At 44.7% G+C, this 23,470-nt stretch overlaps 2 protein-coding genes across 2 annotated transcripts in view; one reads left to right on the top strand and one right to left on the bottom strand.

Annotated features, from left to right (window-relative positions):
• The window catches only part of LOC310757140 (H-2 class II histocompatibility antigen, E-S beta chain-like), a gene marked incomplete at its 5' end in the record, with an annotated part of 28,703 nt that extends 10,670 nt beyond the window's left edge, over positions 1 to 18,033 (bottom strand). Inside the window, one exon of the mRNA XM_083602341.1 lies at positions 17,787 to 18,033. Coding sequence (XP_083458467.1) covers positions 17,787 to 18,033 — 247 coding nt within the window. The remainder of the gene's footprint in view (positions 1 to 17,786) is intronic.
• Positions 18,034 to 18,534: 501 nt separating this feature from the next.
• LOC310757177 (HLA class II histocompatibility antigen, DR alpha chain-like) lies at positions 18,535 to 22,406 on the top strand (the record flags this gene model as incomplete). The annotated part of the gene is made up of 5 exons (XM_083602410.1): positions 18,535 to 19,003; positions 20,001 to 20,258; positions 20,591 to 20,875; positions 21,203 to 21,344; positions 21,497 to 22,406. The coding sequence occupies 5 exons, from the start codon at positions 18,535 to 18,537 to the stop codon at positions 21,498 to 21,500; spliced, it is 1,158 nt and encodes a 385-aa protein (XP_083458536.1). The 3' UTR covers positions 21,501 to 22,406.
• Positions 22,407 to 23,470: the final 1,064 nt, after the last annotated feature.

Here is a 23,470-nt window from a genome sequence, read left to right as displayed (position 1 = left end):
AGTGTACCTCTCTGGTTGTCCGTTTTCCAAGGAATGAGTGCTTCTGCATTACCTTGGCTAGGGAAAGTTGTGTTACGCTTAGCAACTCCTAGTTGTGTCTTTGTCTCTGCCTTAGACACGCCTTCAACTTGTCTAGAGTTGTCAACAATAGTAACACATGCAACAGCTGAGTTAGCAAACTCTTGAGAATATCTCTTGGGTGGTACGCCCTTTGTAACCCTCTCAGACCTGCGTATGAGGTGCTGATCCTCTTTGCTGATTGGTTCATCCTCAGGACCTTTTGGAGAACCACGCCCAACAGTAAACAATGGTTCAGACACTTCTGGTTCAGCTTTAACCTGTGTAGGTCTAGACATTGTGTGAGAACCTCTCTCAATTACTGTGTCAACAGAACTCTCTGTACTATCTGTGTCACTCTCAGTACCAGAATAATTAGTAAAATCATAATCATAATCTGAGTTGTAATCAGTGGGAAATGTGTGAAAAACTACTCTCTCCTGTCCAGGAGTGTTATCTAGAAACTTTGTGAGAATCACCTGACCAGATTCAGACAAAATTACTCTATAGAGACCCTTTTCATAACCCACAAAAATGTCTTTTGCACTCTTAACTCCATCTGGAGTTTCTGTCTGCACATGAGATCCAAAAACCTTAAAATGTTCTTTAGAAGGTTTCCTTTGGAATAGCTTCTCAAAAGGAGAACTTTTCATACCCTTTGAAACCTTTCTCACCCAAGTGTAACAATAAGAAGATAAAGATTCAGCCCAAAACTCATGTGGCAAATGTGAACTCAGCAGTTGTGCCTTCATGCCATTTTGCAACTCTATGTTTACCTTTACACAAATACTGTTGTTCCATGCAGCTTCTGAAATAGCAACTTTATGCTCTATCCCTTGTTTCTCCAGGAAATCCTGAAAATCCTGTAAAAGAAAAACTGGCTTTTCATCTGTGAAAAGACAATCAACATTAGCATCATGAACACTCTTAACCTTAACACAAAACTGTTTAAACCTTGTTAAGGCTTCTTTGGGTCTCTGCAAAATGTAAATCCATACATAATGAGAGTACTGATCAACACATACAAGATAGTATTTAGCATTGCCTCTAGATGGTGCTAGAGGACCAATCACATCAGCATTGTTGTTGTTGTTGTTTAGTCGTTTAGTCGTGTCCGACTCTTCGTGACCCCATGGACCAGAGCACGCCAGGCACTTCTGTCTTCCACTGCCTCCCGCAGTTTGGTCAGACTCATGTTTGTAGCTTCAAAGACACTATCCAACCATCTCGTCCTCTGTCGTCCCCTTCTCCTTGTGCCCTCCATCTTTCCCAACATCAGGGTCTTTTCCAGGGAGTCTTCTCTTCTCATGAGGTGGCCAAAGTATTGGAGCCTCAGCTTCACGATCTGTCCTTCCAGTGAGCACTCAGGGCTGATTTCCTTCAAAATGGATACGTTTGATCTTCTTGCAGTCCATGGGACTCTCAAGAGTCTCCTCCAGCACCATAATTCAAAAGCATCAATTCTTCGACAATCAGCCTTCTTGATGGTCCAGCTCTCACTTCCATACATCACTACTGATGTCTCTACTTTTTAAGATGCTGTCTAGGTTGATCATTGCTTTCCTCCCAAGAAGCAGGCGTCTCTTAATTTCGTGGCTGCTGTCACCATCTGCAGTGATCATGGAGCCCAAGAAAGTAAAATCTCTCACTGCCTCCATTTCTTCCCCTTCTATTTGCCAGGAGGTGATGGGACCAGTAGCCATGATCTTCGTTTTTTTGATGTTGAGCTTCAGACCATATTTTGCGCTCTCCTCTTTTACCCTCAATAAAAGGTTCTTTAATTCCTCCTCACTTTCTGCCATCAAGGTTGTGTCATCTGCATATCTGAGGTTGTTGATATTTCTTCCAGCAATCTTAATTCCGGCTAGGGATTCATCCAGCCCAGCCTTTCGCATGATGAATTCTGCATATAAGTTAAATAACCAGGGAGACACTCCTTGTCGTACTCCTTTCCCAATTTTGAACCAATCAGTTGTTCCATATCCAGTTCTAACTGTAGCTTCTTGTCCCACATAGAGATTTCTCAGGAGACAGATGAGGTGATCAGGCACTCCCAGTTCTTTATGGATCCCCTTCATGGATCACTGCCTTGCCGTGGCGAAGGGGCTTGAAGAACTCAGAGAAGCTATGAACTATGCCGAGCAGGGCACCCAAGATGAACAGGTCATAGTGGAGAGTTTTGACCAAACGTGATCCACCTGGAGGAGGAACCGGCAAGCCACTCCAGTATCCCTGCCAAGAAAACTCCATGGACAAAGACAACAGGCACATCAGCATACACTCGCTGAAAAACACTGGTAACTTTCGTTGCCTTTTTATCCTTGTCTCCTTTCGATACACCTGCAAGAGAAATCATTTTAGACTCACATGCAGTACAATTATTGTAATCATTCTCATCATAAGTCAACAGATACAGTCCATCTTTCTCTCTGGCAGAAAGATACAGCTCTCAGTCTTTGAAGATTTTGCAGCTCTCCTTATCATAGGACAACACCAGTCCTTTCTTTGTCATCTGCGAAACACTCAGCAGATTGAACTTTAAATCAGGAACAAAATACACATTGTTTATAGTCAAGTTCAGGCTTGCCAGATACACAGTCCCAAACCCGGTCGCTGTGATCTCCTGACCATTGGCCTGTTTCACAGTGAAGCGTTGCTTCTCAAACGTAGAAAACAATTCCCGGCATGATGCCATGTGCTGCGTCGCTCCCGTGTCCAAATCAAAGGCATTTTCCACTGATGATGTAACTTTTAGCAACAGCAAAGCCTTAGCTGGTTTCACCTGGGACTTGGCACGACCTTTGCCTGAAATCTCAGGCTTTGCAGAGCTCCCTTTAGCTTCTTTCTGCTGACGTGGCTTTTTACAGTTCCTCTGAATATGTCCAGGCTGGCCACAATTGTAACAACGAACAACGTTCAGAGCTACAGCTTGCTCTGCACTAACAATAGCAGTGGGGGTGCCAGAACTCCGAGCTTCACTCCCCCTGTCAGCAACAGCTAATGCAGTTAGGGGAGGTGGATAAGGTAAACCTTCCCCTTTCTTGGCATCCATCTTAATTCCAAGCTTCAGCTTTCAGCTACAAGCTGGAAATCCAAATGTCTATTGGGCTGTTTACAAGCTGCAAGTACGTGGCAGCTAGCTTCGCTTGGAAAGTCCCTTCCAAGAGTCTGTGAGATAACAAGCAAACGCTGGAATTCCAACAGCTATTTCCAGCCTCTCAGCCTCGCTTTCGCTCCAGTTTGCTTTCCTTTTTTGCTTTTGAAGCTAACTAGCTCATAAATTAGCTCAAAAAGTACTCACGAAAGTCTCTGGCAGGCAACAGCAGTTTTATCAGCTCCCCTGGAATGCGAAGAATGTGGCTTTTTCTGGCTCCGTTTTAATCCAAAACGTGGCAGCTCCTCAGTGAACCAGAGAATTTTCTATCCGCGTACACCATCCAGCCATCAATCAGCTTGTCATCAGGGGTCCAGGAACGTAGCTTATCAGCAACACACGTCTCCACCGGGTGCTCAATCGTCCTTAGCCGTTACTTTGCAGCTTCCATCCACTTGCTACCACATGTTGGAAAACTAGCCCCCTCAGAGAGGCTGGCCCCTCTCCCTGCTCCCAGAGCTTGTTTACCGGTTGATCTACTCTGGCTGCCATCCCAGACAGTCCAGGCAGACCTTGATAGGCGACATTTCCCAGCGTGGAAAATGCACACCCCCTTCTCCCCCTTCACAGGGGAAAGAAGAATAGTCAGAAAGTCCTTCTACATTCTGTTTATTTCTGACATTACAGCACTACAAGAAAACATGTCCGATCACATCAGTCTCCTTCCAGTAAGTGGAAAAGACTTCCTTTACATACGCAACAGGAAGGTCTCATATTACACACAGAACACAGCTTTGAGTAGCCTGTGAACTTCTGGGAAGATTCTTTCCCACAGCTAGTCACATCACATGATGTCAACAAGCTGGCTGTTTGCAGCTGCGTTGTTCTCATATTGTAACAAGGTAGGAGGTTGCCAGGAGGGATAGCCTGGAAGGAACTGGGCAGGATTTGGCAGAGTGGGAAAGCACCCCAAGATTTGGAATAGGAAAAATGAGTGCCGAAGGTCTGGGGAGGTAACCAGATAGCTAGGGCTCAGGAAAATAAGGAAAGGAACGAGTGCCAAAGGTCTGGGGAGGTAACCAGATAGCTAGGGCTCGATAAACCTCTAGGGAGTTGCCAAGCAACAAGAAATAGAAGAAATAACCAACTAAAGGATGAAAATACATATGTTTATATGTTACACGTTTCTGTGAGCACCTAGAAAGGAATGCTGTGATCACCAATAGTCAGCATGGATTTCTGAAAAATAAGTCATGTCAGACTAACCTGATCTCATTTTTTGACAGAATTACAATCCTGGTAGATGAAGGGAACGCAGTGGATGTAGCCTACCTTGATTTCAGCAAGGCATTTGACAAGGTGCCCCATGATATTCTTGTAAAGAAGCTGGTAAAATGCGGTCTTGACTATGCTACCACTCAGTGGATTTGTAACTGGCTGACTGACCGAACCCAAAGGGTGCTCATCAATGGTTCCTCTTCATCCTGGAGGAGAGTGACTAGTGGGGTGCCACAAGGTTCTGTCTTGGGCCTGGTCTTATTCAACATCTTTATCAACGACTTGGATGATGGACTCAAGGGCATCCTGATCAAATTTGCAGATGACACCAAACTAGGAGGGGTGGCTAACACCCCAGAGGACAGGATCACACTTCAAAACGACCTTGACAGATTAGAGAACTGGGCCAAAACAAACAAGATGAACTTTGACAGGGAGAAATGTAAAGTATTGCACTTGGGCAAAAAAAATGAGAGGCACAAATACAAGATGGGTGACACCTGGCTTGAGAGCAGTACATGTGAAAAGGATCTAGGAGTCTTGGTTGACCACAAACTTGACATGACCCAACAGTATGACGCAGCAGCTAAAAAAGCCAATGCAATTCTGGGCTGCATCAGTAGGAGTATAGCATCTAGATCAAGGGAAGTAATAGTGCCACTGTATTCTGCTCTGGTCAGACCTCACCTGGAGTACTGTGTCCAGTTCTGGGCACCACAGTTCAAGAAGGACACTGACAAACTGGAACGTGTCCAGAGGAGGGCAACCAAAATGGTCAAAGGCCTGGAAACGATGCCTTATGAGGAACGGCTAAGGGAGCTGGGCATGTTTAGCCTGGAGAAGAGGAGGTTAAGGGGTGATATGATAGCCATGTTCAAATATATAAAAGGATGTCATATAGAGGAGGGAGAAAGGTTGTTTTCTGCTGCTCCAGAGAAGCGGACACGGAGCAATGGATCCAAACTACAAGAAAGAAGATTCCACCTAAACATTAGGAAGAACTTCCTGACAGTAAGAGCTGTTTGACAGTGGAATTTGCTGCCAAGGAGTGTGGTGGAGTCTCCTTCTTTGGAGGTCTTTAAGCAGAGGCTTGACAACCATATGTCAGGAGTGCTCTGATGGTTTTTCCTGCTTGGCAGGGGGTTGGACTCGATGGCCCTTGTGGTCTATTCCAACTCTATGATTCTATGATTCTATTCTATGATTCTATGTGTGTTGTCTGTTAAGTGTATGTGAGCCTGTTCCTTCTGTCTCTGTCGTTTTAGAAATGTTTAAGGGGTTTGTGTTTAAAATTGGCCACAACATCCAGCAGCTGCTTATCTTAAATGTGCCATCTAAAATAAAAATGCAAGCTTGCTTCAAAATTTTAAATCTAGGGAGGCCATGTTGAGCCTTTTCAATCTTAAACAAGACAAAATTGAGAATGAAGTGTGCAAATGTTTGTTATTTGAGAGAGGCTCAAAAGAGAGTCTTCCTCCTTGTACGTATTTCATTAAGCATATGCCTACGAAAATATGGTGTTCTTTCTAATAAAATTGTTATTAAATGTAGAGGCTTCCATAGCCAGCAAACTTGTCTATCTGAGTCTAGTCCTGATATCAGTCTCTATAAGACTTCCTGGCCTCTTTTCTTAGAAAATGCCCCCCCCCCCTTGTTTCATTCTGTCTCTTTCAGTTTCCGCCCCCCCCCCCCCCTTCTTACTTCTGTGCCAGGTAAATTTACTCCCGAGTAAGCTTCCTGTAAAGGAAACTGCAAGGGGGGGCAATATTTCCTAAAGGTACCCTGCATCTCATTTTCCTATGTGTAGTTATTTTAAAAAAAAATAAAAAATAAAATCTAAATCAGGCTTACTATTCCTCTGCAAGTTCAGGAAAAATTGTTCACTTTTGTATTCCTTTTAAATCAAATCTATGGCTGTTTTAACTATGCTTTATAAGAGATCCTCTCCCTATCTTAGGAAAAAATGTTCACTTTAATCTTCCTTTAAAGATCATTTCTCTAGGAACTTGCAGTCTAAGGAAGTAAACTCTAACTCAAACTAGCTTCAGGATCTGCTAAAAGGGTTCTGTCCAAAGTTGGGTACTTTTATTTTCCTCTTCCTTAGTACATGATAGGAGCATGGCTTGTGGTCTCTTCCCCAGTTGTGTCTGTGTACATAAGTATGTGTGTGTCTCTCTGGTAGTACAAATCTTGCCTTGAACCCTGTATTTTAGGGTTGGACTAGATGACCCCAGGGTCCCTTTCAACTCTCCCAATTTGTGGCTGTGTGGAGGGCCATGTGTCTGCAAGCATGTGATGAGTTGAAATTCAGCCCAGCTTTGCTCTTTGTTTTTAAAAGGTGAGAGGTGAAACCGCGATGTTTTTGAAGCAGAGCTGGCAATATCAAGCATTTGAGTGATTACAGTGTTTATCATTTTGTTTATTATTTACAAAAACCAGACTTAAAAATCTATTCAAAGTTTAAGCACATACAAATTCTTATAATCAAGTAGAATGTGCCTTGACCATCCTGTAAATAAAGGGCAGAAAATTTTGTCTGCAAATGGTAAGGCTGAAATGCCTGAGAATGTTAAAAATCCTATGAATTCTGACTCTCTGGCCATTTTTTCCCATATATAAGGGTGTGGCAGATTGTTCCACGAATGACCAGAGGGGTGTTAGCCCTTTCCTGTACATAAAGGAAGCACTCCCTTTGCTTGGGCTGCAGGAAACATGATCCCTTAGAACTGAGTTAAGAGAAATTTAATTTGACCAACTGACCAACTGCTATTGCTAGCTTTGGTGAATACTTGAATTGCTGAGTTTCTTTTTTTATTTTTTAAATCTAACCCTATTTTTAAAATCTACTCCTTACCCTTCCCTTCCTTTATTCAAATGGTAATTTAGCCAAAAGATGCAACACTTTAAAATGGTATAAAAGATGTGCTGAGACATGAACTCTGCACATGCACAGAGGTTAGGTCAGCTTTAAAAAAAAAGAGGGGGAGAAGGGGGGGAGAGGAGGTTTGGAGAGCGTGGGCTGCAGGGAGAAACTTATCCAAATTTCCTTATGTAAAACTTGGAACCATTGAAGGAAATCACCCTTAATGTGTCCTTTGCTCCAGGGGCTACTTAAGACAAAAGGGTTAAGTACTGGACCATCATCAAAAGTCAAGAGGTTGCCAAGTTTCAAATCTAACATACCAAATTCTTTTCACAGGTAAATATCAAAGCACTCCCACTGTGAGTTCCTCTCTTGAGTAGTTCCCCCCCCCAAAGGGATTTAAAAGAATTTTTTAACAGGTTTTGTTTGTGTGCATTTTAGGAACAGCATTTCCTGACAGATTTCTCACATGAAATAATTTCCCCTTTTAACAGAATATGTGAACCCCACTAACAAAGTGTTTGTCCCTTCTTTTCTCTCACAGCACCAAAAAAAGAAAAGAAAGGGGGGGGGAGGGAGAGAGGAAAAGGGAGGTTTTAATTAAGAGGTGACAAAAATTATGATCAGAACATGAAACTTAAATTCAAATTTCTTTCTGTAAAAGGGAAATGCAATGAGAATTACCCATTCTCCTTATGTTGCCCAAAATCTTTGCCCTACTACAGAACCATTAAGAACCATTGACAACCATCAACTATTAAGAGGCTACCAAGTTCCAATCTAGCATGCAAAATTCTTTCACAGTTTTCCCACTGAGTTTGTCTCTTATCTGGTTTTGTTTTGTGAGTACTATATGACTAAGCATTATAAGAACAGCATTCCTGACAGAGATTTTCACAGGAAATAAAAATTTCCCTTTCAAACAGGATACGTGAACCTCTAAGAGAATTCGGACCCACATAAGCAAAATGTTTAATAACTTGCCAATTGTGTTCAAATTAACAACGGTTTTGTCCCTTCGTTTCTTCCACAGCCAAACTAAGTGAAGGAAATTAAATGTAAATGATTACAATATTTAAATGGATAAAATGCTTAACTATGAGTTTGTATTTACAGCTTCCCAAGAAGAAAATTTTAGAATATTCTCTCCTTTCTTGACTATTATCTTCCTCCTTTAAAAAACAAAAAAACTAATTATGTCTTCAGATCCCAACCCCCCCCCCCTGCAGGCCTATTTTCAAAGGATGCTTTGCGGAAGACCAAATATTAAGACCATCTCCTCACCAGCTAAGCAGCCTGCCAATGCATCACAGTGGCCACAACAATTTCTTCCCATAAAAAGACTTGAGAAACTGACTAATTGAATTTTGAAGGACATTTTATCTTTTGACTACAACCCAAGAAGGAAAGAACCTAGAAAGCTATAACATTTCAGCAACGGGGGGGACTTCCGGGTTGGCGCCATCAGTAATGGCGGATTCCCTCTGACTCTGAGGGACCAGCTCTGCGGGAATCGGGTCTGCACCGCTACGGCGAAGCGGCGACCCTTCAAAATCACAGGCGGGTGAAGCCTGTGAGCGTGGGACTCGGCGGGCACCTTTAGCGCCCCCCCATTTGCAAAGGAACCCATTTGCGGGCTCCAGAGCGAAGCGGGGTGAGCGGCGCGGTGCTGTGAGTCGACTGCTTCTTCCGCGGAGCGAAGCCGCACAGCCGTTACCGGAGAGCGCTGACTTTTTCCTGGGACAATTCGGCTATAAAAGCAACTACCCGTGAGTAAGATAAAATTGGAAATAAAGGAAGAAAAAGGATTAATTCGGTACCGAAGCGGGGAGGCATAAACAGGAAGTCCGCCTTCCGTTTCTTGTAAACAGACTAAAGCAAAGAGACTGTAAGCTAAAACTTTGAAAGACGCTTGAAAAGGTTTAAAATCCTAACATCAAATAAGCGATCTCCCCTCCGGATTGCAGGAGAGGAGGGGGGAAAGGTTTGAAACGTACTTTCCTGCAAAAAAGAGAGGAAAGGAAGCTAAAATCCACCGCTTAAAACCTGGGAACGGACTGCCTATGAACAATAGGAATGCCGTACTGTGAAAAGCGCTGCTGGTGAATAGAGTACTTTTGACAGCTAACTCTGCAAGAGAGATACAGTGTTTCTGGTTGGCTTCTCCTGGTTTTAAAGTAACTGGAAATTAAGTGTAATTGAAACTGTCGTCTTTTTGTGAATTGGGGGATTTTTTAAAAAAAGGTTACTTTATTTAAGGTAACAAGTTTTGACTGCTACTGTGTCCCCCTAGAGGAAATTTGAAACTGTTACAATAACAACTGGGCCAGGGGAATTTTCCACTTCAAAACAAACTCAGGCCGTGGGACTGACCTTGGATTTTAACTAGAGTGTTATGGTAGATGGAAAAGAAAAGATAGAGTTGCCTCAAGAAAAAACAACGAGGTCTGGTAGATCCTTTCGTACAGATATTGGGTTGCAGCGAAGAGCATCAACATCTGGCCCTTCTGGACCATCAGGGGCTGCACCTGCACAAGCTAAATCAAAAGGAATGTCGACTGAAGATGTTTTAGCTTTGGCACTAGGAAAAATTAATGAATCTTTGTAAAATCTAAGCAAACAAGTAGCTGAAACAAATAAACAAGTAGCTGAAGCATCAGTTAAAATTGATCAAAACACTACAAGTATTAACAATTTGGGACAGAAGGTGAACACCAATACAGAAACTATTGAGAAATTGCTACAGGAATCTACTTCGACCCGAAAGACAGCTGAAGAAGCAAAGGAAATAGCAACTGCTACTGAAGAGAAGATACCACCGATATACAGGCAACTTGAGGACCATAGGTCGATGTTGTCTATGATTGAATTGAAGGAGAAACAAACGAATTTGAGGATCAGGGCCGTACCTGAACTTGAGAAAGATAATTTGATTGACTTTCTTATGCAGGAATTTGCAGACTTTTGGAAACCAGATTTGGAGAAGGAAGAAATTAAGATAGTGAGTGCATTTAGGCTTGGAAGAGGAGGGAAGAAGAACAAGGTGAGAGACTGTCTGATTACCCTCCGAACAAAAGAGAAGAGAGACAAAATCTTGAGTCTGCATTTTCGAAAGACTTTGGAAATACATCAGTCAAGAGTGGAGATATTTAAGGACATTCCGAAACATCTTTTGGATCTTAGGTCTAACTACGGAGATTTGGTCGCCCTGTTGAGAAGTAACAGAATCATCTTTAGGTGGGAATTTCCCCAAGGCCTATCTTTTAGCTACAAAGGAAGAAAGATAAAAATAAGATCAGTTGACGACAAAGATAGATTTTTGAAAGATCACGGAGAAGATTTGCAGAAAGAAGCTGAATCTGGAGAAGAGCCAAGAGCACTGGAAAGAGGAATACTAGATATAGCAAACCTATCTTTTGGACTGCACGGTTCAGAGAAAGTGACACCACCGACAGAACAAGGACAAACACTTGGTGCAGTCGGAGGGAAAGCAAAGTAATCACATCATGGCTCTGCAACTATTAAGTTGGAATTGTAATGGCCTCAACTCTCCTCAGAAAAGGAAAAGAATCTTTCATTTATTAAAAAAGGAACAATTGGACTTGATTTGTTTACAGGAAACGCATGTGATAAGGCTACATAGAAAAGTATTGATCAACAAAAGATTGGGTCAGGAGTTTATCTCATCGGATAAAGTTAAAAAAAGAGGAGTAGTGATTTATGCAAAGGAGAGTTTATCACCGAAATTTATTTTTAAAGACGACCAAGGAAGATTTGTGGCAATTGAGATTCAAATACAAGGAGAGAAATTTCTGATAGTAGGAGTTTATGCACCTAATGAGGGGAAATCTGAATTCTTTAAAAAGTTGCATGAGACCTTGATGGACTATTTGGACTATAATCTGATTTTGATGGGGGACATGAACGGAGTGGTATCTACAAATATGGACAAGGCACAAAGACAGGTAGTCACCAAGGATGGTAGACTACCGAAAACATTCTTTGAGATGACAGACAACTTGGATTTAGTTGATATCTGGAGAACAAAGAATCCCTTGGGTAGAGAGGGAACTTTATTCTCTGAAGCCAAAATGACAAGGACAAGAATAGACCAAATATGGGTAACTAGAGGAATGGCACCAAAGAAAAGTGGAAATCTGCCCAAAAACTTGCTCCGACCATAATGCTGTGAAGATGGAGATGAAACTAACACCAACTGGCTCTTTCAGATGGAGGATGAATGACACCTTATTTAGAGACGAAGAAGTGACTAAGAAGGCCCAAAAAACCCTGAGAGATTATTTTGAGATAAACATGAATACTAATGTTGAAAAAAGAGTAATCTGGGACGCAAGCAAAGCAGTTATGAGAGGGTTCTTGATACAACAGAATGCAATAAAGAAGAGAATCCAAAATGAGAAGAAAGATAAAATTTTGGAGAAAATAAAGGAAAGTGAGAAGAAATTGAGAGCAAAACCAAAGTCGCAAGAGATCTTGAGAGAAATAAAGTTATATCAAGTACAATATATGAAAATGATGAATCAGGAAATAGAATGGAAAATTAAACAAATGAGACAAAAGACATTTGAGTCAGCTAACAAATGTGGGAAATTGTTGGCCTGGCAAATGAAAAAAAGACAAAAATTAAACACTATCATAAATTTAGAAGTGGAAGGAAAGAACATACAGAACCCAGCCGAGATTAGAAACTGTTTCCAGAGGTACTTTAAACAACTATATACACAAGGGCCACAGAAAGAAATTGACATAGATCGATTTTTGAAGATAAATGGATTACAAAAAATCTCCCAAGAAAATAAATTAATGTTGAATTATAAAATAACTGAACAGGAGATAGAAGGCACCATTCAGAATATGCAATTAGGCAAATCTCCCGGACCAGATGGACTGACTTCTAGATATTACAGATCTTTAAAAGAATGGTTAGTACAACCTTTAAAGGAAGTCTGTAATGAAATATTGGAAGGGAAAAGGGCACCAGAGTCGTGGAAGGAAGCGTAAATATAATTAATGTTTTAGAAAAACTACAAGTGAATATTAATACCAAGGCAGTTTTGATTTTTGTGGACGCGGAGAAAGCTTTTGACAATATTTCTTGGAGTTTTATGAAGAAGAACCTACAGGGGATGGGGGTAGGTAAAGGTTTTGGAAATGGTATAAGTGCAATTTACTCCGAACAAAAGGCCAAACTAATTGTGAACAATGTGGTCACGGAGGAATTTAAGATAGAAAAAGGGACACGACAAGATTGCCCAATCTCCCCATTGCTTTTTATATCGGTCCTGGAGGTTTTGTTGAATATGATTAGAAGGGATCAGTTGGTTAAAGGTATACAAGTCGGAGCTAAACAGTACAAACTGAGAGCATTTGCAGATGACTTAGTATTGACATTACAGGAGCCAGAATCTAGTACTAAAAGAGTTTTGGAACTGATTCAAGAATTTGGTCAGGTTGCAGGATTTAAGCTGAATAAGTTAAAAACAAAGGTTTTAGAGAAAAATTTAACAGCGATTGAAAGAGAGAGGTTTCAGAACGAGACAGGTTTAACAGTGGTTAAGAAAGTGAAATACCTGGGGATTAACATGACAGCTAAAAATGGGAATTTATTTAAAGATAACTATGAAAAATGCTGGACGGAAGTGAAAAAAGATTTAGAAATTTGGTCAAACTTGAAGCTTTCACTGCTAGGCCGCATTGCTGCGATAAAGATTAATGTATTGCCAAGAATGTTATTTCTGTTTCAAACATTGCAAATTTTGGATAAAATGGATTGTTTCAAGAAGTGGCAGAGAGACATTTCTAGATTTGTCTGGCAGGGCAAGAAGCCTAGAATAAAATTTAAAATACTAACGGACGTAAAGGAAAGAGGTGGATTTGCCCTGCCAGACCTTAAACTTTATTATGAATCAGCAGCTTTCTGCTGGCTGAAAGAACGGCTGCTTCTTGAAAACACAGACATCTTGGATTTAGAAGGTTTTAATAATGTATTTGGATGGCATGCATATTTATGGTATGATAAGGTCAAAGCACATAAAGCATTTAAAAACCATATTGTCAGGAAAGCATTGTTTAATGTCTGGATAAGATATAAGGATTTACTTGAAAATAAAACCCCAAGGTGGTTGTCACCGATGGAAGCGAAAGCTCAGAAAAAGCTCAATATGGAGGCCAAATGGCCGAAATATTGGGAAATTTTGGAACAAGAGGGAGATAAATTGAAATTGCAGAGTTTTGAAAAACTAAAAAACAAAGTGCGAGATTGGCTTCATTATTATCAAATAATGGAGGCATATAATTTGGACAAGAAAATTGGATTCCAGGTGGAAAAATCAAAATTGGAAACAGAACTGTTAGATTCCAAAACTAAGACTTTGTCAAGGATGTATAACTTGCTGTTGAAGTGGAATACTCAGGATGAAACGGTGAAATCTGCTACGATTAAATGGGCACAAGATGTTGGTCATAACATTATGATGGCTGACTGGGAACAGTTATGGACCACAGGTATGAAGTTTACGGCATGTAATGCCTTAAGAGAGAATATTATGAAAATGATATACAGGTGGTACATGACACCAGTCAAGCTTGCAAAGATCTATCATTTGCCCGATAATAAATGTTGGAAATGTAAAGAAACTGAAGGTACATTCTTTCACCTTTGGTGGACGTGCCCAAGGATTAAGGCTTTCTGGGAGATGATCTATAATGAAATGAAAAAGGTATTTAAATATACCTTCCTGAAGAAACCAGAGGCCTTTCTCCTGGGCATCATCGGCCAATTGATGCCAAAGAAGGATAGAACATTCTTTATGTATGCCACAACAGCAGCAAGAATACTTATCGCAAAGCATTGGAAGACGCAAGATCTACCCACCCTGGAAGAATGGCAGATGAAGGTGATGGACTATATGGAACTGGCGCAAATGACCAGCAGAATCCGAGACCAGGGAGAAGAGTCGGTGGAAGAAGATTGGAAGAAATTTAAAGACTATTTACAAAAATACTGCAAAATTAATGAATGTTAGAATGATGTTGGATTGAAGTTAAGTGGTTTTTAGCAGTAATGTTAAAAAGATGTGTAAAAATGGAATGTTAATAGGTGATAATTTAAAGTTATAATATATTAAGACTAAAGATTAGGATAAAAACAAAGAGGGAAAGGATTTGCTGAACCAACTAATTGAAATGGATACAAAAAAGGGAGGTGTGAGGAGGTCTGGGGAACAGGCAAATGAAAGATAAGACACAGAAATATTGAATTGTTTTTAACTGTTTTGATTAGAATGCCAAATGGAAATGGGTGTAGATCATGTCCCAAATTTTATTTATTTATTTGAGGACACGACCACCATACGTGGAATAAGGTTCCTTCACTTTGTTTACATCTCCAACATATTTTTATTATTTCTTCTTCTTCTTCTTCTTCTTCTTCTTCTTATTATTATTATTATTATTATTATTGCTAACATCTGCATATCCTTTTCATATAGTTCCCCCCCCCCCAGATTGCACACAGTGAATCTTAAGGTTTTTCCCCGTAATTGCTCTCATTTTTTCATCTCAATTGGACAACCAAATTGTGTGCTTACTCTTCTCTACTGAATTTTAATTTTACCAAGGAGAAGCTTCAGGATCCATGAAAGCCCAGATAACAAGAAAAGTGTATATGCCTTGATTTAGCAGGAATGATCCCTTATAGAGTTAAATTGACTTATTTGGACAAGTGCCTTATTAAGACCGGTTTTGTTTTAACAGACTGGTTTAGAAAGTTGAGAACCATGGGCCTATATAAATTAAAATTGGCCTCTGTTTGAATTGGGCAAGTGTATCCAGGCTGCAATTAGCTTTTTGGTCCTTTAAGAGCAAGTGAGCAACTTTCCATGAGTGCAAGACCAAAGCCTGCAATAATAAAACCCCATAGAAAGGCCAAGGCAAAGACATCTCTCTCATGATATGTCCAAACCTGTGCCAGCTATGGTGAGTGCCAGGTGACATGGTTAAATGAAAGCCCCGAGGGGATTCAACAGGATGTGTTGCTGTACCACTATGCCGGTGTGAGACCACAGAAGAGCTAGCTTGGCACCTGAAAACACAAAAAACGGTGGAGCTAAAAAGCAAACTGCATTTTTCAGTCAGCAGTGGACCTTCCTGCTAAATGTAAAGCATAGACCACTATTGAGAAAATGTTTCTCCCAAGAGCTAAAATGCCACAAGTAATTTAGTAACAAAATACAACAGGTGTTCTTTTTATGTGATATCCTATATCCAGCTATCTGCACTGCTATACTTGCAAATGACCTTAAGAGGCATGGCTTGCAAGTCCCTTTCAGGTTTACATAAACCCACACATCTGGAACGGTGGATACCAAGTTATTATTTAGTGCATATCTATATAACATACGTGACCAAAGGGGGGTGGGAAATATGTCTATGTCTGAACTGTAGTTAAGTACGGAGAAAATATTTGCGGTTCCTACGGAACCTAAGCAAATTTATCTCCGAAGGGGGGAAATGTTAAATATTACAAATATTATGCCTGAATATATCCTTCCAACTTGACAGCTCAGGGAAGTCACCTAGCTTTAAAAATAATATAAAATCATCTCCTTTCCCAGTTCCCCCCATTCCAAAGCTATTTTCCCCTTGCAAAAGGACTCCAGGAAGTTCTCAGAGGTGACAATTGCTGGGCTCATTCTTAGCCAAAGGAAGCCAAATCTCATCACCAGACTCGCCTCAGGCTCCAGACATGCAAAGGAACTTCTGTTGTACTTTTGGGTGGTGGGTACTTAAGACATATTTGTCTATGCTAATCTTATACCTAAGTCTTGCCCCGCCATGTCTGCTTATGCTAATCTTGTACCAAGGACTTGTCTGGACATGTTTGCCAAGGTTAACCCCTCCCCTTCGAACTGTATTCTGGGATGTGGTGGGAAAGTTTTAAAAGTCTTTGTCACCCCATCCTTGGGGTTCAAAATTTGCTCTTTGAACCTATTGCGCAATAAACTTTGGTCTACAGCTATTTGCTCCGGTTGGCTGGACTCCTTCCTTTATTCCGCAGGGACCCGCGGGCTCTGCCCAACGAGCTGGGTGACTGAGCAGCCTCACACCTAGATTTTTCCCTAACAGAGTTAATGACTGGTTATGAGATCTTTTGGAAATGATGGGAAATAAATGGACTAATAATGAAGAGGATGATTTTCAGAGGCAGGTGAAGAAGCGCTCAGGGCCAGATTCAGCTACGCTCCCCCCCCCCGCCCCCCAGAAGTCCCCTAGGGCTGCCTGTGTTACGATATAGAAGCAATGCAGTTGCGAGCTGCTAGCTTGAAAACATCACATGATGTTGGGACTGTCCGTGGGAAACAGAGGGACAGTCAATTCACAGTGCGAAGCACCGGAATTAGCTCAGAGTGTAATATGAGCTCTTCCTCTTGTTCCTGTACAGGAAGTACAGGAAGTGTTTGTTGTCTCGACTGCTGGAGCTTGAAGAGAGCAGTCATGTTTTTTGTAATGCTGCAAAGACAGAAATAAAGGCATGTAAATACGTTTCTGTCTATCTCTTTCCCCTGCCAAGGGGGGCAGGAAAGAGGGGGTGTGTTCTTCTCACGCTGAGAAGGATCGCCTATTGCGACCTCTGCCTGGATCTTGCTGGGGAATGCAGACAGGGAGGTCAACAGGAAATCAAGCCGGGTGCCTGGGAGAGTTGCCAGTTTCTCCTGATATGGGCTTGATTCCCGACAGCCTGCCATCAGCTGTCCTGCAGGAAGACTATTGTAAGCTGCTGGGGTAGGATTTCAATCCTGAAAGGTGGGATATAATTAATTGCAATAAATAAATGCGCTCTCCTTCCCAATCCCAGAAGCCTGAGCTGCTCTTTTTCTGAGGGGGGAGTGTTTCCCCTTTCCTCCTGACCCTTTGCCCCCAGTGTCCTGGAAGAAGCAAAGGTCCCCCGTGGGGAAGCAAGGATTCTTCAACACCAACTTCGCTGAACTAAACCATGTTGTTCGGATGCCTGATTAACTACACCAGTCCTAACTTAAAAACAGAAAGTGTAATGCTGGTGGTCAACAAAAGAGGTTTAAAGACTCTCAACGCAAATCTTGAAAAATGTAGTATAAACATTGACAACTGGGAAACACTGGCCTGCAAGCGCTCCAGTTGGAGAACAGCCTATATCAAAGGTGTCATGGACTTGGAAGACACTCGAACTCAGGGCGAAAAGGAGAAACGTGCTAAGAGGAAGGCACGCTTGGCAAACCCTCAAGGGATCAACTCTCACCTGGAAACCAATGTCCCCATTGTGGAAGGACGTGGGGGGATGCAGAATTGGCCTCCACAGTCACTTACGGACTCCCTGCTAAGACCGTGTTCAGGGAAGACCATCTAGGAGGGATCTTCAAAGGAGCCCCACCGATGGGGGTCCCGCTAAGCGGAGTTTCCTCTTCCTTCTCCCCCCATTGCAGACTCTTTGCTCACCTGGAGGCGCCTCCACGCCCAGCCCCTCCGAAGCGGAGACCACCAGCGCCCCCATCCCCAGCAGGAGCCCCCCAAAGGCCAAAGGCGCAGCGCCGGAGCCCCCCATCCTTCTCTCTTCTTCGCCCCCTGAAGACTCCCAAATGGGACCTTCTCCGCTCAGCTCCGGGGGAAACTCCTGCAAGCCCCGCCCACTCCACCTCCCCGCCCCGCGAGCGTCCAATCCGCCTCCGAGCCGAGGCAGCGTCATCGGTCGCCAGGCAGGGAACTCCTGGAAAGAGCATTAGCAAGGGCTCTCTCTGCTCTCGCTCGATCTGCAAGTTCCTCTTTGCCTTCTCAGCTGCTTCTGATGTCTCCGTTGTTGTTGCGTCGCGTGTGAATCAAGATCTTCCCCAGAAAACCTTTGGGGGGATATAAAGCTTAACAAAAATCTGTCAGTTCCATCCAAAACTTTACTCTGGCAGCAAAAAGGGGAATTTCAGACTCTAAACAGCGAGATGCGCTTTTCTTCTTCTGCGTTTTAAGCCGCTAAACCTTCGTTCCTTCATGTATCCGGAAAGAGGAAGGAAGTTTCAAGGGGGGAAGAACTGTCTGCTGAGGGAGGGGGCTCCCCCTCTTCGCCCCCCAGCCTGCATCGCGAGGAGACCTGGCAGCCCCCCAGTAAGGAGACCCCCCTCCCCCCAATAAAAGCCTCCTCCAGCCCCCAGCTCCCCTGTGCAAGAAACATCCCTGGTGCTGAAGTCTGAGCCCCATGAAGAAACACCCAGGGGGGAGACAGAGAGGAGCCCCCGCAGCCCCTTCCCTGGAGGAGACCCCTCCCCTCTTGGGCAGATCCAGCCCCCCCGCAAATATTCGCTGCCCTTTTGCTGCTGCTGTTTTCGCTCCGTCTCCGGCTGAGGCTGCTGCCTGGGGAAGGTTTACCTGGAGACAGGCTGGTCATCGCCAGGGCGCTTTCTCATTGGCCGAGCTGGCAGGGACTTTTCTGCTCCGCCAAAGCCGCCCCCTGGCCGCCCCCGCCCCACAGCCACTTGGAGGGCGAGCATCCAGGAGGAAGGGGCAAGGGACACTTGGGCTTGAGTCGCCCCTCGCCCGCCTCGGCCCAGGAAGAGCTGCAGAGATGGAGCCCAGAGGAGGAAGAGGAGGAGGAGGAGGAAGAGCCCTTTGCTGCCTCTGGGCGACCCTCCTCCTCGCCCCGCCAAGGGGGGCCGGAGCCCTGAAAGGTCAGGGGGCGCAGAGGGAGGGGGAGATGCCTGGGGAGGGGTCCCGGGAGGGGGGCTGGGGGGTGGGGGAGAAAGATTGCGCCCCTTGGCGATGCTTGTGGGCAAAGGAGGAGGGGTCTCTTGGGCTAAGGGAGGAGAAGCCCCCTCCCCCCGACAGGTGCAGAAGCTGCGCCCGGGAAGACGGAGGGATGGGGGAGGAAGGGAATTGGACGTTCCCCCCCCCCCACGAAAGAGTGCTGGGAGGTGCGTGGAATGGGAGGGTGACGGGCAAGAAGGATTTGGTCCCTCAAATAAGGTGGTCTAAAAAGAGAGAGAGCGGAAAACGGGGTGAAAACAGCATTTTCCCCCCGACACACACACCTTGCTTAAAAGATCGGAGTCTGTGCCCCTAGCCTTTCCTGTTACAAGAAGGGAAAGGGAAATAAAACAAGAATTATTATTCCTTTCTGGGGGCTTGGCTGCCACAGAGATCTGCCTGGTCCGGAAGACCCCAGTGGTCGCCCCAAAAGGCATCAGCCCCCCACCTAATGCCCGCCCCCGACAGAATGGTCTCTCTCCTCCCCAGCAACACAAAAGGGGCAGAAACTTCGGTGGACCCTAAAAGAAATCTCTGAGCAGAACCCTTAAAAACTCCGAGGAAATCCTTGTATTCTTGGTTTCACTTTGGGGCAAGGAGCTCAGGGCAGAGTTACATCCTTGCTATATTCACAACAACCCTGTGAGGAGTCATGGATTGGTCTCTCGAAGGATTCCTCCAACTTTCTATCTGCCAGAGTCACCCCAAACACAAATGCCCCCAGGATCACCTTTTGCGGCTGTGATGGCTCAGAAATGAGGGGATTTTAAAGTTTGTGTGTTTGGGAGCAGATTAAGCCCCCCCCCCCCGTCTTCTTAGAGAGCCTTCCTGGTGATGGCCCCATTCCTAGCAATGGGGCAGGTTCTCCCTCATCCTGCTGCGGGGTCCTAAAGCCTCCCTCTCTCTCTCCCTCCCCTGCAGTGGAGGACACCCTGGTGGAGCTGGACTTCTTCCAGGAGAGCTTCCCTTCGGAGAAGAAGTCCGGGGAGTTCCTGCTGGAGTTTGACAACGAGGAGATCCTGCACGTGGACTGGGAGAAGAAGCAGAACGTCTGGAGGCTGCCGGACTTCCAGCGCTTCACCAGCTTCGAGGTGCAGGGCGCCCTGGCCAACATCGCCGTCATGAAGAACAACATGGAGGTGCTCATGAAGCGAAGCAACCGCACCCGTGCCCTGAACGGTAGGACACGTGAGGGGGGCAGGGGAGAGAGCTGGGGGGCAGGCAGGGGGTGGTCTCTTGGCTTCTGACCCGGAAGACCCTTCAGGACCCCATTCTGCCTCCCCAGAGGGAACTCTGCTCCAGGGAGCCAGTCCTTGGCTGACTGAGAAAGGCTAAAAGGGAAGGATAACCTGGTGGGAGGGGCAGCATTGCGCTCTGTACAAGCTCAGAGGCATTCCCAAACCTGAACACCCAGTGCAAAAATACCCACAGCACCTAATTGCTATGCTTTCCATTTCTAGACTGCTTAAAATGGGTTTTAATCCCATTTCTTTCTCCATCTCCTTCTTCAGTTGCTCCCTCGGCCACTGTGTACCCGGAAAATGCCGTGGAACTGGGGGACCCCAACGTCCTCATCTGCTTTGTGGACAGGTTCTCCCCCCCAGTGCTGAACGTCACCTGGCTGAAGAACAACGAGGTGGTCTCCGAGGGCGTGGAGGAGACAGACTTCTACCCCAGCGTGGACAACACTTTCCGCAAGTTCTCCTACCTCCCCTTCATCCCTGAGCAGGGAGACATCTACGTCTGCCAGGTGGAGCACTGGGGCATCCCAGAGGGAAAGATGGAGAAGATCTGGGGTAAGCACCGGGCAGGATTGGGGCTTTTCTCTGGGACTTGAACTCAGAAACCCAGATTCATGGCTTATAAGAAACAAGTTCTGATGATCAGAGTAATTTATGCAAGTGAAGTACATTTGCACTCTTGCACAATTTATTCTGCTCGTTCCAGCCATAGGAGACAAAAAGGTGCTCAGCTGCCTTTTGGGGGTTCCTTGAGGTAGTTTCTCTCAGTTTACCTTAAAAGTGTGCATTAAGGGCTGTGGGGCGTGTGTGTCAGGACTCCTGGTTTCACACAGAGAAACAGAGTCCCCCCTTAGCCCTGCCCCCCCTCTCTCTCCATCCCAGTTTCCAAGGCGCCCTCTCCCATCCCGGAGACGATGGAGAACGTGCTGTGTGCCCTGGGCTTGGCCTTTGGCATCCTGGGCATCATCGCTGGCACCATCCTTTTCTTCAAGGCCATGAGGATGAACGATCGCAGGGGCTTCATGTGAGTCGAACCCGTTTCCCTTCAGGGGCTCAGAGACAAATGCAAGGGAAGCCAAAATACACAGCAAAGGGGTGGGCTGGGCCTCATCCTGCCCAGAAGGTGCTCAGCCTCCATACTCCCAGCTCACCAGCTCCCTTCTCCTTCCTTTTCAGATAATGGAGGATTCCTTTCCTGTCAGCCTCTTCCTTAAACCCTCTCAGCTCAGCTCCTTTGCCAAGAGTCTCTTCTGCTACAAATCAGCTGGAAGGAGTTGCTTCCTCCGTGTGCAGATTATCCTTAGAAGCTTTTCGGATAATATGTTTAACTTTTAAGAACAAAGATGCTTAGCCAGACTCACATTACTTTTCTCCCTTTTATGTTTCCCTCTATGAGTGTTTAAATAAATAAGAAAAGTGTACCTTTTACTCACATTATAAGTCTTGCCATGGTGCAACATTTACAGCTCCCTCTATGCAGGTTCTGAAACTCCCTGGTGCCTTTGCTTCTGGCTGTCTAGTAATTGTGCATTTCATAGAATCATAGAATTGTAGAGTTGCAAGGGACCCTAAGGGCCATCTAGTCCAACCCCCTGCATTGCAGGAATCTCACCTAAATCATCTCTGACAGAGGGGCTTGTGGTTTGGGTGCCGATCCTCCCCCAAACTCCATTGTTGAGTCAGGATAGTTTTTGTGGGGGTTTCCTGCTTTGCCTTGCCTTGTATCTGCATGGCTCAAGGAGACCCCCTGCCAACAGAGTGTCAGGCATACTAATTTGTATCTGCACCCCATTTACCAAAATCTATTCACCTCCCTCTCCAGTTTTTGGAGAGAGTCTTACTCAGTTCCATGCATTGCACTGCAGGAATACACCCCTCAGGTGTTTCCTTAATCCCAAAAAGCATTCATCCAGCTTGTTGGGGAAGTTTAGCTGCTAAGAGACCCCAAACACCTTTCTCATACACATAAAGCAGGGTTGTATCTGTCTGTGTGGAGGAAAATATCTTTTCTTCTGCAAAACTTTCCCAGTGGCTTCTGTGCAGCCCATATTTCCAAAAGCAATGAATAAATCTTACAGCTTGTTGATTTTTGTCTAGTGCTGTTTTCTCTGCCTATAAGTTCTGGATATCTTTATTATTTCAAAATGAAAAACGTTGAGGAAATGGGTCTACATTGACCCTTCGTGTCTTTAGGGCCAAGTTCTGGGAGATAAAAGAAGACCACGGAAGCCAGCTAGAGCAGAGGGACCCTTATCAGTCTGATAACCCAACTCTTCTGATCCTCAGGGCCTGCTGTGGGTTGTGTGATGCCCCAAACCATTATCCCACAGGACCCATCGATCCCCACTCTGGGGGAACAGAGGAGAGAAATAGAACAGCCCATCCCCCTGTCCTAAAATGCCTCACCAGAACAAAGCACTTCCTGAGACTGGAGTGATTGATCGGGGGAGAGGTATAAAATGTGCAGAAACCCCCTCCAAATGGATGAATGAAGGTCTTCCAGGGGCAACAACACGCTAGAGAGGTGTGTGTTTCAGGACATGCAAGGTCAGGATGTGACCCAGTCAGCCTGACCAGACCTCCATCATGAGTTGACTGTGTTGCCTGGAACATGCCTTAAAACCCTCAGAGAAGGATTCACTCTTTTCTGGTAGCTCCCTGTCTTGCCCCTATTTTTGTGTGCCTCATTAAGATAAATTAATGCAAGGAGTTGTTGAACTCTTTCTCCCCCCCCCCCTTGCAAGAGTCTCCAGAAGGTAAATGACACCACCGAGTGGGGTTTGGGAGAGGCGTCCTTCCTGGCACCAAGCCTAGAGCAGAAACATCTCAGAGGCCAGCAGACAAGGCTCAGCTTGCTGTGCAATCTCATACTTTCTTCCGGATCTCAGGTGGTGGGATCCAAAATGGGAAGGAGTCAATTAATGCATAGAGACAGATGGCAGAGTTTGGCAGAGGGGCAAGGCAGGAGCGCCGTCAGGGCAAGACTTGGGGGCAGAAGGCCAGGGCCCCAGTCGGCAGAAGGAGCAGGAGGCCCCTCAAGGCTGCAGGGCTGACTCTCCACATCTGGAAGCAGCTGAAGGAACACATGCTACCAGTAAGGGGGGTAAGAGTCGGAGTCTAGCATTGCCAAGAGACCCCAGGTGGGCAAGA

This window comes from Podarcis filfolensis, assembly GCF_964270895.1.
Source record: "Podarcis filfolensis genome assembly, chromosome: 2".
Classification (NCBI taxonomy): domain Eukaryota; kingdom Metazoa; phylum Chordata; class Lepidosauria; order Squamata; family Lacertidae; genus Podarcis; species Podarcis filfolensis.
Note: the sequence above shows the minus strand (reverse complement) of the source record. Positions and strands in the feature narration are given on the sequence as shown.